The 17308-nt window shown below is 31.8% G+C and overlaps 3 protein-coding genes across 5 annotated transcripts in view; 2 read left to right on the top strand and 1 right to left on the bottom strand.

The window, feature by feature from the left end:
• Positions 1-2710, top strand: part of Ser (protein serrate) — a 109641-nt gene extending 106931 nt beyond the window's left edge. For all 3 annotated transcript variants that reach the window (XM_072890991.1, XM_072890992.1, XM_072890990.1), the window contains one exon: positions 64-2710. In XM_072890991.1, coding sequence (XP_072747092.1) covers positions 64-1778 — 1715 coding nt within the window. In that variant the 3' untranslated portion in view covers positions 1779-2710. The remainder of the gene's footprint in view (positions 1-63) is intronic.
• A 5222-nt stretch (positions 2711-7932) lies between these two features.
• On the top strand, positions 7933-11540 carry LOC140664466 (uncharacterized). Its single transcript, XM_072889591.1, has 7 exons — positions 7933-7947; positions 8164-8490; positions 8700-9122; positions 9779-10286; positions 10561-10974; positions 11094-11236; positions 11532-11540. The coding sequence occupies exons 1-7, from the start codon at positions 7933-7935 to the stop codon at positions 11538-11540; spliced, it is 1839 nt and encodes a 612-aa protein (XP_072745692.1).
• Arl2 (ADP ribosylation factor-like 2) lies at positions 10635-12601 on the bottom strand. Its single transcript, XM_072890989.1, has 2 exons — positions 12430-12601; positions 10635-12213 (listed from the first exon to the last, which is right to left on the bottom strand). The coding sequence occupies exons 1-2, from the start codon at positions 12492-12494 to the stop codon at positions 11724-11726; spliced, it is 555 nt and encodes a 184-aa protein (XP_072747090.1). The 5' UTR covers positions 12495-12601; the 3' UTR covers positions 10635-11723.
• Positions 12602-17308: the final 4707 nt, after the last annotated feature.

Raw genomic sequence — 17308 nt, 5'->3', positions numbered from 1 at the left:
AAAAAAAATATCGATAAGTCCGATAAATTTTGAATGGTTTCAATAAAATTTATACTCTTTCAGATGTGGACGAATGCTTGACAGAACCCTGCCGCAATAACGGTACCTGCGTGGATGGCGTGGCGGACTTCTCTTGCATCTGCCGGGGCGGCTGGAAGGGCAAGACGTGCGCGCTACGCGGTGGTCATTGCGAGCCAGGCACTTGCCGGAACGGTGGTACCTGCCAGGATCGCGGCGACGGCTTTACATGTCACTGCCCGCACGGTTGGGAAGGCGCAGCCTGCCATATCGCGTCGCCGTCGGCATGCACGAGCGGTCCCTGCGCAAACGGTGCCACTTGCGTGAACACAGTCGACGGCAATTACCGCTGCGTTTGCCGCGAAGGTTTTGAAGGCCCGAACTGTCGGCGCAACGTGGATGATTGTCAGCCGGTGCCCTGTTTGAATGGCGGTAAATGCGTAGACGGTGTCAATTGGTTCAGATGCGAATGCGCGCCTGGTTTCACCGGCCCGGATTGCCGTATCAACGTCAACGAGTGTGCAAGCGATCCGTGCACCGGAGGGGCCACTTGCGTGGATGGCATTGCGAGCTACTCGTGCACTTGCCCGCCCGGTAGAACCGGTACGCGATGCGAGATCCGTACAGCTGGTGGACCCGGCTGCACAGTCGCCACGTGGGAGGACGATTGCAACGTATGCGAATGCCGAAACGGCAAGAATCAGTGCAGCAATGTCTGGTGTAGGCCAGGTAACTGTTTGAACGGTACCTCTTGTCTGGTTCACGAAGTTTGCATTCCTATTCTGAGCGATATTTGCTTGGCGCCGCCATGTCCGGCGTGGGGACAATGCTGGTCTATTGAAACTGGGAGACGAGTCAATCCGCCAGCGCTACCGGCTCCACCATCTTGTTGGCCCGGACAGTCCACGCTCGGATCGACTTGTTCGCGGCTCACGATATTGTTGCGGAGAGATACCCTAGCGCCTGGAACGTCGGTGGAACTGCTGTGCCGTCGTCTGAGAAAGCTTTTGACCGATCCACGAAGGCCTCAGTTGGTGATACTGCTATGTGATTTGAAACCTGGCAATAACGATACAGTAGAAGTGACCATCTTCTCTGAAGCGGCGGCCGATGCAGCACGAGATCTCGGCGAGGCGTTGAGTCGCCCGCTGGCGAGACCTCTCGTTTTAGCTTCAGTGGTAGAAGTCAAAGTGGAGACGGCGCTGCTCAGCGAGCCTAGTTCGGCTGGTGTAGTCAACACCGGCGGTTACGTGGCCGTTTTAGGCGGCGCTCTAACGACCGTACTGCTATTAGCGCTGTTCGGCGGTCTCTGGTATCTCAGAACCATGAGACATAGATCGAACTTGACCGCAGCTACCAGCAGCGAAACCTCGCTACATCGCCATCGTAGCGATTTGGATGAGAAGTCTAACAATCTTCAAAACGAGGAGAATCTAAGGAGATATGCCAATCCGCTCAAGGACCAGGATCCCGAGCCCAGAGTATCTGTCGTGAGACCTTTATCGGGCGCCTCGCTTGGTACCTTGACCGGCGCCGAAGAAAGTCTCGAAATGGTGTCCGAGGAAGGTAGACACCGTTTGCCGCCACTCTACAAGCCGCTCAGTGCGGAAGCCAGAAACAATACGGCCAGTTTTAGTTACGAAGAGGGACCGCATAAGCCCTATAGTAAACCCAGATTACAGGAACCACCATATCCTCATCAGCAACCGGGTACTAGCCAGACATCGGGACCGCATCAAATTCTAACGGTACACGTGTGATTAAAATGTTGTGGAAGAACAAGAGTTGGTGAGTTTCTTTTTCTTGAAGCAGATCGATAAGCGCGAAGAAAGGTTCTTGGAGAGAATCATCAGAAGCGAAGATAGAGGATCTCAGAAGCCTTAAAGACTATGTAAGACTATGTAAGAGTTTGGACAGTTTGATTCTTTGTGATAATGGAAAATGTGACTCTTTCGACTTCGAAATAACTTGAGAGCTCTGAGGTTTTTCTTTGTTAAAGTTGAGCCAACGTTTAGAACATATTGGGGTGGGACAAGTGCAGGGAAAAGAGAAAAAGAAGTATCTCTAATTTTTATCGGATTTTATTATAAAATGTGCATAAGATAATGCATAAATTAACTAATGATATCTTTTTACAGTCAGTTTATTCATAAATCGTTGACACATCGATATATGTATGTTTTATGCATATTTACCTTTTAGATATTTTTTCAAATATTACAAAAATAACGCAATCCATAAATGACATTCTCGGATTGAAAATATTTAAAATTTATTTCTCTTTTTCCTCGCGTTTGCACCTCTCACGCTCTTGCGTAACGATAATAAGCGAGCGACAATTATAAATAATTTTAATGATAATGATCAGTTGTTATTATATGATCAGTTGTACATATGTACATAATTCGTACTTATTAATTTTGCTAAGCCTGTATCTCTTTTTCCTTTTTTCTTGGCGTTGCCATCTTTATATGCGCCTTGATTTTATACGTTTTATATGCTCGATTTTATACTCTTTGATATTTTATTATATATCGCCTTGCATCGCATTTTTTATTTCAATCATTTAAGAAAAATACACTTGGATTGGATAGCACTATCGCACTTTGCACAAGATGTAAAATACGTTTATCATGTGTAAACGTCAAAGTAAACCTGCGCTCTGTTTAATAGAGACGCATAAATGATTAAATAATGTGTAAATAAATTTAGTGAGAACGCGGCAGAATTTCTTTAGATATATTCAGAAGTATTATGAGTAACGTTACACAGACATTACTCGAGATCATACGCGAAAGTTTGCTTTGTATGATGTAACGTGGGCTTCAAACGTTCCTTCAGACGATATTATTGTGATACTCATAGAAGAAACAATGTCATTGTGTAGTCTATTTTAACAGATATACTGCCACTACGCGAAAAGGATGTGCTATACAATGTACACTAAATCGCAAACATATTGACTTGTAAAGATCATATTAATGGCGTGAATAATGCGATTTTTTTTTTTTTTTTTTTAGAGAGAAAGAGTATTCGACGTATTGAAGATGATAGTGTATATAGTGACGCTATTGCATCGTGGAACGATGTACGTACGTAAATAAATCTAAGTATATAAAGTATGTTCTCATCCCCAGTCATCGTCAACCCCATCTTTAGATGTGCAATTTGTTTTCTTTTTTTTATATTATAACGTTGTCCCCCGCCAAGTGAAGTAAGTTAGTTTAAACTGAGAAGCATAACGCTCTCGTTCTATAGACATACGTAGATTATTTACAACAGGAAGGAACAAAGTTTTATCATAGATACATTTATTTTATGAAGAAAATTATATTATTGTACGAATACACATAGACGCGAGAAAGACGGCGAATATATATATATATATATTATTTTATATTATATTATTTTTATTTTATATAATGTCTTGTATTAATAATTTCCAGAGATCATAAGCAATAGTTGATCATTTTTATACGACAAATTCTCAATTCACTTCAAAAAGCGAAACAAGGATAGTAAAAAAAAAAAAAAAAAAAAAAAAAAAACTGTATCTATCGAACTAATGCTTCTGATCTAATCGAGGATAGATAGTTAAAGAATATCCACACGTTGTGATTATTCATGTCTGACATCGAGAAATGTGCAAACGAGAATGCATGTACATAAACAACTTTTTATTATCCCTCTCCCCATTCTTTTTCTCCTTCGCATAGATTTACGCGGCGATGTGAAAGATTTCAATAAAAAGTACAATTCTTCGACATGATGTATAGTACAATTTATTACATCTTTGTGTCGATGACACAATACCCAATGTGTGTAATCCTTCCTATCGCATTTAAATTATGGGAAAAAAAATACGATGTTCTTATCGCGGTCCTTTTTCCGGAAGAAAGAACCAGAGGTCAAGAAGAAGACCATATGTACATACATGTATCTACAATCCAAAGTTAAAGACTTTAAGAGCATTAATTGTACATTACACGTATATACCTGTTGATTTATATTATCTACAAAAGTCTAAATTCTACAATTAATTCAAGCTTCTTATTACTTTTCAAATAGAAAAAAATTACGATGAAATTAGAAGATTGAAAGATTGTCGCTGGTCAATTAATAAAGATAGAGACACATATTTATTTCTCTCTCTCCTCGGTGATAAAGATACGGGCTCGGCGCGCCGCGCCGGATCTTATCAACCGGCGCCGATTTCAATGGCCCGTCGCGATTGTTTCATTAGAGATAATGCCGATGCCATTACCATCGAAAGCGCGGCTGAGATTAACAAAGCAAACTCGGCGGGCCGTATCTCGCGTTGCCGTCGATACGATGACGAGAGATGGGACGGATCCCCCTCGTGTACGAGCGCGTACCGCTCGCCGCTTGTGAACGAACGATCTGCCGAAATTACAATACAATGGTCCAGAAGAGCCACTTGACGAATACTCGGCGGATGAATCATGCAACCCGCGATGAACGATTGCGGCCCGTGTGAAACATATGATAGTATGTACTGTCGATTGACATCTTCGTGAGAAGAAGATGAGCTTTTTCCTTATCGACGAATCATTCTTATGTGACGAAGGAACACAAGAGAGTAAGAGAGAACTATCCTAACGCTTTCACCATTTTATCATTAAAAAAAGTGGCCGAAAATCGTTCGTCGAATATCACGAAAACTTTTCACGATCGATTAACAATTTTAATTATAATGGTTTACGAAGAATCATTATCGAAATCGAATCTTTTATTAAATATTAAATATACTATGTACTTTTTTTTTACTTTACTTATATATAATTAAATCTTTCATTATTGAGAGACATACAGTTTCTCTCGTAGAATAAAGATTCTCAATATAAATATATATAAGCAAAGATAACAAATTTGTAATGAAAGAGAATCTTCTCCCAAGACTCGATCATAATATAGAGATATAGATATTGAAAATAAAATCTGTACAATTGTTCGATGATCATTTCGATGGACATTCCGATTTTTTACATGATTTTGATATTTTGTCTCTCATGAGATGTTATTGAAGAAAAATTCTTGCGCAGATTAACAAAAGTACACATTCTTGTTCAATTTTTGATTTAAGATGAATGGGTATCCTTAGACTTATTGGAAATGGAAAATGAAGATAAATCTTTAGAATTGCTGATAGCACCTTCCAAAGAATACTATCGCGAACGTAAAAAGATTACTTGTGGTATTCTAACAAAACCTATTAATCATACCGTTTGTGCTATACAAACGTTGTTTTCTCAAAGGAAGAAAAGGAGGAAGATGCTGAATGCAACCGAAGATGGTGAATGCAAGTGTTGCAAGTAAGTTTTATGCGCGAGCGCGATAATAATTACAGTCTTATATTTTAGACTATTTCGTTAATGAAATAGAAACTTCATCATAATAATAGAGAAGAGCGAATATTTATTTACAATTTACATCATTAATAAGAGACTTCGTAAGTTGCAGAAAAATTCTTAATTAATATTATTATTGTTAATCAAATTCTTTGAAATACTACATAGATAATTAATTAGAAAAACATCATAGAATTAATAATTTAATAAGAGATAATTAACATATTCTGCTAGTTATTATATTTAATTTTATAATATAGCCTAATATAATATAGTTTTCTTTCACTATTTTCAGAAAATGGTTCGGCTAAATCCGATTATGACAATTGTTCTTTTATAATTTTATCTGTCTATAGACAGATAAAATTAACATTTAATCGATTTATACGTGTATCGCATATAATTCGCTTGTTTGAATTATAGTTATTATTTAGCATTATTAAATACAAATATATCAAAAATGCGTAATGTATACATTTTGTGTAAGTGTGTGTGTGTGTGTGTGTGTGTGTGTGTGTGTGTGTGTGTGTATTAGAAATACATAACAAATATACTTAGAAAATATCCTTTTATCAAATCTCTTGATATTACATCAATTTATTAAATCAATTATATATGTGCTTAGATTAGATCTTTGTTTTTTCATTGTACATTGTACATTTTCAGAATCACACTTAAATTCACAGTGGTCAAGTCATAACTTAAGAAAATTTCTCCATGATCTAATAAATTATATACTACGTAGATAATGCAATTTGTTTGTTCAATATCACATTTATTCTAGAAACTCTATGAATTATTTAGGTGAGCAATTTAAAGGCTAAGAATTTTATTTAATCATTAATTATTTAATAAATTCTCAATTTGTCACGAAAAATCCATTATTCTCTAAAATATTGTATAATTATAATTAAGTAAATATAATTATGTATAAGTTAAGTTGAGTACAATATGTATTATATTTTTTATCTTAAAAAGAAAGTCTCTTAAGAATTACAAAAATTGTTGAAAAATTAATTCTAATATAATGACATAAATCAGCAATTAGTCATTCATGCATAGTTAATTCTTTTCATCTAATTTTACATTTTTAAGTGAATTATAAGAGAATGTACAAATATTTTCTATGTCTATAATAGCTACTGCAGCGAAAAATCAATTTTTTTCAAATTTTGACAATATATGTCAAGGTCATTAATTTCTGAAAGGGTTGACTTTATGTGAATATTTATCTTATACCCTATTTTTTTATAACTTGTTATTCAATAACTTGTTATTGAAGAATTGTCTCTCCCTAAAAGCATTTCTACGTTTCATTTCCATGATAGTTTTGTTGATTGGTATTGAAAAAAATTGATTTTTCGCTGCAGTAGCTATTATAGACATTTACTAATATTTTTTATTACTATTATATAATATTAGTGAAAAAAAGTTTCAAGATAACACGTTTGCATCGTTATTTAAGTATGCATGCAACACGATCGATTGAAATTCAGAGACACGATGTTTTGTTTTTCGACAATATGAGAATTTATTTGCTCGCTATTCTGCTCACTATAGCGAACGGCCATTGGCCGTGGCAGCTTTCGATGCATAGTTTGTTTGTTTTAATAGATCGCATAAATATTTTCTTTATCTGCATGCAACGTGATTTATAGCTGACGGCATTTAGGTATTTAAAATGTGTAAACAACAGCTAATATAACTAAAAGTCTGGTATATATTGTTAACAAATATGACTAAAAGTCTGGTACATATATTGTAATAAATATTTTTCGCAATGTAAATGATCAAAGATAAATTTCTAACATATTATAATCTTGGAAGCAAATTCAAAGTATTTTGACTGTTGTTTTCAATTATTCTCAAATATTAATAATAAAAGTAATACATTAATTAACTGTAAAATTATTTACAGTTGGCTTTAAGAAAGCATCCATTTTTTTCTTTTTCTTTCTTTCTCTCTCTTTCTCTTTTTTTATTTAATATTATATCCCTTCTCCTTCTTTCTTTCACCTCTTCTTTTTTCTATTAATTTCACAAATATAAATTACATATTAAATGTACGTATAATATCATAGAAAAAGTTTATACATAGGTTCATCATATACAATACACGCATATATAATATATATATATATATATATATATATATATATATATATATATATATACTTTTCTTTTGTCTCTCTTTTTCTCTTCTTCGTTTTCTTTAACTTTTTTTTTAACTTTTCTTTAATTTAATATTTTTACAAGTTGTCACATAAACTGTCAACAAAATTTGACAGCTGCAGACGACACGCGCGAAGCAAGTCGCAATAACGCACTTGACAACGAGACATCGAGATAACCAATTAGTATCTCGGAAAAGAGGCAACAATATGTAAATAACATGCAACAATATGTAAATAACTAATTTCACATAGCGAATTGTTACCAATTTATAAAAACATTATGTCTTAATACGATAATATATTTATATTTATATAAGACTTTGTTAAGTAATATTACTAATCTCAAATGAGAATAACAAATATTTGCAAATATGGATATCACACAAGTATTTATAAATAATATAATTTCTACAATATTTTTATATGCATATTTTTTTTGATAGCTGAAAGAATAAGCACACTAAAACATAGAATTGCAAATATTTTCACATATTTTATATATCCGAAATTAAATTTTATTTCATATGTCAAAATATTTTAATTGCTGACATTAAAATACAATTATAAATAATCTTATATTAATACATAATCGCATTATTTAGACATTAGAAGACATCCAAGATGCTGCCGAAGCTTTGCGTTATAGAGAAATGGATACGTGGACTGAATATGAAAATGAATATGAAGATGAATATGAAGATGAGAATGAAGATGAGAATGAATACGGTAACTTCGAAGAGGAAGAAAAAGACATTGTCATGAAAGAGGAGGAAAAAGACATTGAAATGAAAGTCATCGAAACAGAATCAGAAACCGTCGACGACACCGACATATTGACGGATTACATAACAGAATTCGAAGCGAGAAGAACGAGGGAATCAACGGCCAAGGCTGAAGAAAAGAAGAAACATCTGCGGCATCTGATCGGTGTAACTTGAGCTTGGTAACTGTAGCTTAATAGAACTCTTCAGTAACATGTACAGAAATGTTCCAACGTTTCGATTCTCGCAATTTACTTTTGCATTAAAAGTGCTCTGAGAATTATGAGAGCTACAGCATTGCAAATAAATAATGAAACGGATTTTGTTCTTTATCTATCTTTATAAATCTCTAATCGATATCATAAATACAGGAGCAGGTCAAAAAGAAAAGGGATGACGATGCGTCCGAGGAAACGCCGATCACCCCGGAAGATGAAGTAATCCTGAGCGACCGAGTATCCACCGAAAGCTCGATTCATCCGTGTTTACGCGAGATAGAAATCAGCGATTCCCAGTTGAAAATAGTGAATCCGTACACAGTGTACAAGGTACCAGATGATCCCGGATTGCTACCGGCTTTTTGGCTGTTGCGCGAACGTCCACCAATTTACAGCGCGGATGGTGTGCAAAAATTCTACGACATAGTGAAGCGTTCGGGTCTGCGGTCGATCGGTTCCTTAAAAGACATGCTCTTAAGCGATCAAGTAAATCTGCGACACTATGGGCTCGAATCGTCCGTGATAAAAGCGATTTGTGAAGCTTTGATGGACAATACTTACGTGCGAATAGTAGACTTCAAGGTACTGCAAACTTAAAAATAATTTTAATAACACCTCCATTTTTTAAATAAATAAAATCGCAGAATCCACATACGTATTCTCTCTAACCGATTGAAAAAAAAAAAATATTTCCAAACCGTCCTACATCTAGTTACTTAAAAAATAGAGAAATTTATATTACTTTTTAAAATTTTTTATAACATACACAAACATCACTCAACAAAATGATCTTGCAACTTCAACAAAAATTTTCTAGATGTAAAAAGTTAATTGAAATAGATAAATTATTAGCAAATGCTGTGATAGTGCATATATTTTGCACTTAATCAATTTAAATGACAGAGACAGAATTTATGTCTGTACTATTAGTGTAATTTAGACAGAAAATTTTTCTGTGATGCCTATCTTTAAGGCCTATTGTCAAGATCTATTATATTTGTGATTAATATTTGGCAATGGGATCTAAATTTTCTAAGGTATTGCTAGAATATTGCTGCTATAAATTCTATACGCGACAAACAATATTTTAACAGATACAAAAAAGTAGCAATAAATTTTAATTGAGACATCATAGAAATCTATCTATACATTAGCAAAATATTTTTTTGAGTGATATTAACACTCACATCCGATTGACAGAACATATTTTCTTTTAATTAACGATTATCTCATTGTAGGGTAACAGACTATCCTCGGACGTATGCACACATCTAAACACTCTGCTACTTAAAAACAATGTGATTACTAGTCTGTCGCTGTCGGGCTGTCAAATCGGCGCGAATGGTGTTAGCAGATTGTGTGACGCGATATCGACGAACGCAACCCTCAAGACGCTCGACCTCAGCAGCTGTCACATTGGAAACGAGGGTTTCGAATACATCGCGCCCGCGTTGTCTGACAATCAAGGCTTGGAGAGTGTTAATCTGTCTGACAATCGTCTGGATGAAACATGTTCTGAAAATTTGCAGGATCTACTTTCGCACTCCGAAACCTTGACACACCTGGACTTGTCCCGGAACTTTCTATATAGCACTGAAACTTGGAAAGCTCTTGTCGATGAACTAAAGAAAAACGAGACACTACATTCTTTAAATTTAACTTGGAACGGACTTGACAAAGAGTGCGTGCCACATCTGTCGAAATTATTATCTCAATCGCAAAACATAGAGAAGCTGGATTTAAGCTGTAAATATACATATCTCATTATAGATAGAATATATATATATATATATATATATATACACATTAATATTTGTTAATAAAAAAATAAAAAAATTCTGTAGAAATAATTTTCATTTAAAGAACAGCGCGCTCAATGCTTTTTTATAAAAGTTCATATATATTACATTTTAATAAATAATGATAAAATGTCAAATGAAATATAGAAGTCTAAATAAATATTAATATTCAACAAATTAACTCTAACGAAAAATATTCTTTTCCTATATTGAATTCGTAGGGAATAACTTTACTGAAAACGATGCTGTGTCCATCGCAGCAGCTTTATCGAAAAATAGTACGCTTCAGGAATTACATCTGGGAAACAATCCTTTAAGAGCGCAAGGTGCTTTAGCTCTGGTTCGTGCAATCACACCGCATGTATCACCTGATAGCATTTTATATCTTTTGGACTTGGAGAATGTTTGGGCAAATAAGGATATTCTTCAAGAGTTGGAGGAAATCGGAAACCAGAAACCATGGGTCGTTATCAAGTTGGGTGGTATTCTGAGCAATTACAAACTTATTGGACCAAATGTTAGAAGAATACTTCTAAAAAGGGCAAATTACGAAGCAATGCAACCGAAACGAAAGAAGCAACAACGCAACTTTGGTCACTTTGTGATGTCGCTGAAAGATAAAAGAATTTCGCGACGTATGTTCGACAAAATATTTTTTAGACTTTTCCTTAAGTTTTCATAAATTTTTAAAAAGTAGAGGATTTCGCTTCTATTTGTAAGAATATTTTAAACAATTATAAATTTATTTTTACAGCAAGATTTGTAAAATTGGTACAGAATTTTAAGCTGAAGCTTTCAACATCTCTCATCAATGAGATTATGAACGCATTTGAAGGACCAAAAAACACTGTCGAGCCAAAACTGTTAAAGTCATTTTATTTAGAAGAGTATCCGGAAGTAGAAGCGTCGTTTAAAAATTATTTATTAAAATTACAGAAAAAGAAGAAAAAGGCAGAAAAAAAAGAAAATATGAAAATAGAAACAGAAGATATAATAAACTAAAAACGGAAAAAATAAATATAAGAGAAATATGAAAATGATAAAAAAAATAAATCAAGGAACCTATATCAAAGAAATCAAATATCTTGTTTACTTTCATTTGTTGACAAATTCTTTAGAAACTAATATATAGCAAAAATTAAACAATTATCCTCATTTAACTGATGATAAAAAATGCCTTTTAACTTCACAGATAAAGTGACTTTAAATAAGTAGAAAAAAATTTTTAAGAAAATGTATAATAGATAGCAGAGATATTTTGTAATCTAATATTATATTATATATTAATTTTACAACATAATATAAATATCATTATGGAAAAAACTAGTCCAGCATTATTTTTGCATGATTGATGAGGTAAGAAATATCAATTTGTGAATTTAATTTAATCCATGTAAAATATTCTCGCTGCAATGTCATCCACGATCCAATTAATACCATCAACTAGATTTTCACCTGTCACAGCGGAACACTTATAAATTTGCCAATGGTGAGTCTTTATATTAGGTAACTCCAAAATTTCCGCTATGTCAGATGCTGACAATGCACCAGGCATATCTTGTTTATTGGCAAATACAAGAAGACTCGCTCCCTCTAATCTTTCCTCTTGTAAGAGCTTGTATAACTCTGTTTTACAATCATCCAATCTTCTTCTATCAGCACTGTCTATTACCCAAACAAGTCCATCTGTAGATTCAAAATAATTTCTCCAATATGAACGCAATGATTTCTGTCCACCCACATCCCATACATTGAGTTTGTATCCACGGTGTTCTAATGTCTTGATATTGAAGCCAAGCGTGGGTGATATAGTATCTATTGGTTCGCCATTGAGTCTTTTTAACACTGTTGTTTTGCCTGCATTATCCAAACCCCTGAAATAATAAATGTGTGCATTAGAATAATTGAATATATATTACCAAAAGAAGCAATTTGTATCCACTTGAAAATATCAACACTAATCTCCATACGCATTATTAAATATTAAATTATCCAATATCTAAAGTTAAGTTAAATTTATTTAACCTGTCAACGTGTAAGCTAACCACAAACTGAATATATAAAATAGATACACAAATGCGAATACGTACAACATTAAAATTCGCATCTCCTTTTCCTTCTGTTTTAGTTTTTTCAACACGGTTAACAGACCCATTATCAGTCATTAATTATTCCACAATGTTCAGATCATTGACAGATAAATATTTACCAGAGAGAAGCGTGAGAAACGCCACGGCTCGGTTTTACGTGATCTAAACCTAACCTGAATGCGATACGCCCTCTGTGGACATAAAAACGTAGACCTTGAACTACATGGCCAATGTCCACGAATGTTCTCAATGGATAACACATAATGCGCACAGTTTTGGTTGCGATCCGTACTATGTCCACAAAATTTATTAACATATTTTGCTTATTCATTTTCACCTAAAAATAATTTGTTATTTCTCCACACTGGCAATAATTTACTTTTAATATCAAATAACCATGTAAATATTGTCAATATTCTAATTTTGCCAAAAATATCTTGATTTTTCGTAATTCTTTTTCTTTCATTAAACGCTATTTTTACATTCTACATTTTACAAATTAAAACTTATTTTATATGAAAAAAAATTTTCTTTCAACAATTTAATAATTTAGAGTATTATATTGTTCTACAAATACAATAATAAACCATTAGATATCGATAGATTCAATTAAATGAAATAAAAATCAGATATATTATATGTACACATATATATACAAAATTTTTTTAATTAGAGAAAAATGTTAACTTTTTACTTATTTAAGTAAAAATTGTCCGAATTATATCGTGTTCGCTGTCATAATCGTATAAATTTCATTAATTTTCATTACATATTATTTTAAAAAAGATAAAATAAAAAATAAAAGTTTTAATTTTTACTTGACAAGCATTTTAATTTATATAGCTTAGCTAAAGCATTAGAGCTAAAAGAAGGTCTCCGCTAAATATTTAATCGTATAAATTCTTGTATTACTAATAAAAAAGTTAATGCGAGACGCTTTCTGTAACAACTAATCGTGATTCGAAAAAAAAAAGAAAATTACTTATTAAAATTAATTACTCGAGATCATTGTTACAAGAGACTCTTATATAAGTATATTCGAAATATAATTTTATTTTATTTAATTACTGTAATTTTATACATCTGTTGACTCGTTTAATTCATCTATTTGTCGCTTTGAATTTACAATTTTAATAGCAGGACTTTTGATATATTAATTTCGAGAAATGAAACTTTATTAATTACTGTTAATTAATGCCGATTATGCAGTTGACATACTCATACGCAATTAATAATATGTGTCTTCTAATATCGTCGAAAGTTCAATTTTTATTAATAAAATATTTTACATAAATATGGGCAATGTACTTCACGAGCAGTAATGTATCTTAAAACGCTCGAAAATTCGCTTCTGAATGATTAGGAAAACATGTTTCGCTGTAATCGGTGGAAAGAGCGATATTATATGCCTTATTAAAAATTAAAGATAAGACATAGCCAGAAGGATATGTGATGAGAATGCTAGAAGAATGCGAAAAGAAAGAAATCAGAAAGTCAATAAGATATTGCGAGATGTTCCGCGGTAAACGAAATTCGAATTCTCTATTCGATCAAAAATCGAAAAGATTGATTAGCTATCGATCGAGTCTGCATGAATTATTCAGTTCAGGATATTAGAAACGCCATACCGAAATAAGATAATGTATTCGTAAAGAATGAATATGATATAAAATTTAATATAAAATATATTACAAAATGTATAAAATACATTGTAAAATGTTATACAAAATACATATTATATATAATTAATTCAATGTTACATATAGAGAATTAATTATATTAAAAATATATTTTACAAAATTTAATTAAAACGTCACCGAGAAAGGCAATTAGGAGCTAGCACAGGTGTATACAAAATTTAATATAAAATATAATTTTAATTTTTAATTCAAAATAATTTTATTACATGGAATTATACGAAATATCCAAAATTGACCTATATAATTTATTAGAAATTTTTAAAACATAATTGATATAGTCTATATCACGACCAAAAGATCGAATTATTAATAAATTTATCGATACGTCTTTCTCAATTAAGAAAACCTAGAATTTTAATGGAATTTTATGTTATTGTACGTATTCTTCCATTTCGTGTAATTTTACTTTTTACAACAAGTATATAATAAATATAATTCATACATATAATATAACGCAACTTAAATCTATCTCTTACGCAATAATATCTTATACTATTTTAATAATGTAATATATTATTTAAAATTTATATTTAATGTTCGTATAATCTTATGCAATATAATATATAACATATCATAAATACAATGTTATACCTGTATAATATACATTTTAATATAAAAGATATACATATAATATACATATTATATACGTACATACAATAAGTTACATGTACAATAAATAAGTTACATTTTTTTACGTTTTTCATAATTAAACTAAATTTTATTATAAATATAATATTAATTTTTACCTAATAATGTTTTAATACTTTTTTTTACAGTTTTTATATGTAATTTATATTTAATTAATTTTTCATTTTATTGAAAAAAATATTAAATTTTTATATTTTTACAATTTGATATTATCTTATATTTTTTTCCTTAAAAATAAATTTAATTTTATAATAGCTATAATTTTTCTTTTATTAAATTTTATGTTTTTTTTAATTGTCTTAATAGCCCTAGCAGACCTAATTCTACTAGCTACATCAGCAAAAATCCGATAAAACAAGATTTGGGGAGTCCTAATTGGAAATTTGCGATTACATATTTCTTACGCATTGTGGCCAGAATTGACCACGTATTTTCAGCCAGTTGGACCTACCTTTTGTTGCTCCTGGCTATTCATTCTGACTCGATTTCTACGAGCCAAGAATTGGAGGAAGAAAAATAACTTCTTCTACTGCCGGTAATAATTATCACCGGCAAATAAGACGACTTATATTCATTTATCGTATGATATTATAATACAATCGTTTTGTAAATGCGTATCATTAGTCGTCGAAAGTTGCAAAAGATATATAACAAATATAATCATGTATATACCGAAAAAATTGTACTCTAAATGTAGACTTTATAAGGCTTCTTAATAGATATTCTTAATAAATAAGAATAATTTTTTACCGTGATATATTTTAAAACACCTTATTTATAATGAAATTAAAACTATTGTATATATTAATATATTATATATATTTAACTTGTCAAAATTTTAATAAATAGCAAATGTCCATTTGTAAAATTGCTTTTTTTTGTTATTGGGATTCATAATCTCAAATATTAAATAATATAATGATAAGAAAATATTCTATTCAGTATATATATTCTTACTTGCTAAGAATATCTGAAAGTACTCTTTAGAAGATTTCTCTCTTAAACTAATTGTAAGAAGATCTTCTTAGTGTTTATTTTAAAGAAATATATTATAAAGTTAAATAAAATATTCTTAAGCTGAGAATATAATTTTTTCGGTGTACGTAAAATATATTAGCATGCATATCAATCCCTCTGTCGGCGGGTCATTAAACATTTGTATCTTTAAAATTGTTTTATAAAAATCTAATATATATAATTAAAATAAATATTTTATGTATGTCTTGCATAAAACCGGAATAAATCATATATTTTTATTTTTTTTAATATTTTTCTTTTTCTCTCAATTTTAATATACAAATGGTATATCTATTTTAACAAAAGTTAAAAAAAAAAAGTAAATGAAAAATGTAATATAAAATTTTCTCTTGAAATACGTACAAAAAGAAATTTTTTTATAATTTAAAATTGATCCAGAGTACGGCATGCATGCATTCCGCCGTTCGAGGGTTAAAGCAACGAATTTATCTACAATCTACATCTTTATCTACAAGTCTATTAATCTACATCTACAAATCTCTACACAAATCCGTTGCTTTAAAATATAATAAAAGCTTTTTATCACTCACCGACACTGATGTGCAACAGCGGAGTTGTTGATATTGAATCTATACGTTGTCTGTAACATACAAATATAAAATATAAATTATAGCAGCGCTTAAAATAATTAATATTCAAGAATTTATTATTATATATACTCATCAAATTATTATTATGTACTCCTCAAATTTTATATTCAATGCGTACAATAATAAGCAGATATATAAATATCGAATAATTATATAATTAAAAAAAAGAACTATTTTTTAAATAAATAGACTTTTATAAGATTTATGTAAAAGTCTTTATCTCTGACTTTCTCTTGTTGAAATCAATCAACTAAATAAACTGAATTAAATCATATACGTGATTTATAATAATTAATCTACAAATAATAATATACAAATTATATTTACCCTGGGGTTGCTCCGCCGATGCAGGATGCCTCTCCTAGGCCTCCTCCTCCTCTCAGATTGTAAGGGACGTCAGGAATTATTGTTTTATACGCGCGATATACTTTTTTTAATTTATTGAAACCGCACAAAAATAGAATCGCGCATTATTTTAAACCGTACAAAAGTAAAAACGCGCGATAGTTTGACGGCACTCCCGCACTTTTACGCGCGATACTTTGACAGCACTCTCGAATTTCGGAACGATCGAAAATTCAATTTCATCACGCGCGAGAATCATACTTGGAGTCGACAGGTCGGGCACGATCAAACTCCAACGAAAGAAAGATTAAAATCTGGATAAATGAACGAAAACACGATCACGATCGCGACGAAGTCGAGACAAATGTCAAAAACAATAGCGCTCTATATGTCACTAAGGTCGAATGTTATTATTTTATTTCGGAGTTATTTTAGACGTACTTTAACACGTTAAGATTAATCGTAATATTATTACATATTATTCGTATTATTATTACGTATTATCGTCGCGAGAAACTTGTACACGGCGCGCTCGACCTCAAAGTGACCGAACGCGAG

This window comes from Anoplolepis gracilipes, chromosome 4 (genome assembly GCF_047496725.1).
Source record: "Anoplolepis gracilipes chromosome 4, ASM4749672v1, whole genome shotgun sequence".
Lineage (NCBI taxonomy): Eukaryota > Metazoa > Arthropoda > Insecta > Hymenoptera > Formicidae > Anoplolepis > Anoplolepis gracilipes.
The sequence above is the reverse complement of the archived record's forward strand: the minus strand, read 5'-3'. Positions and strand labels throughout refer to the sequence as shown.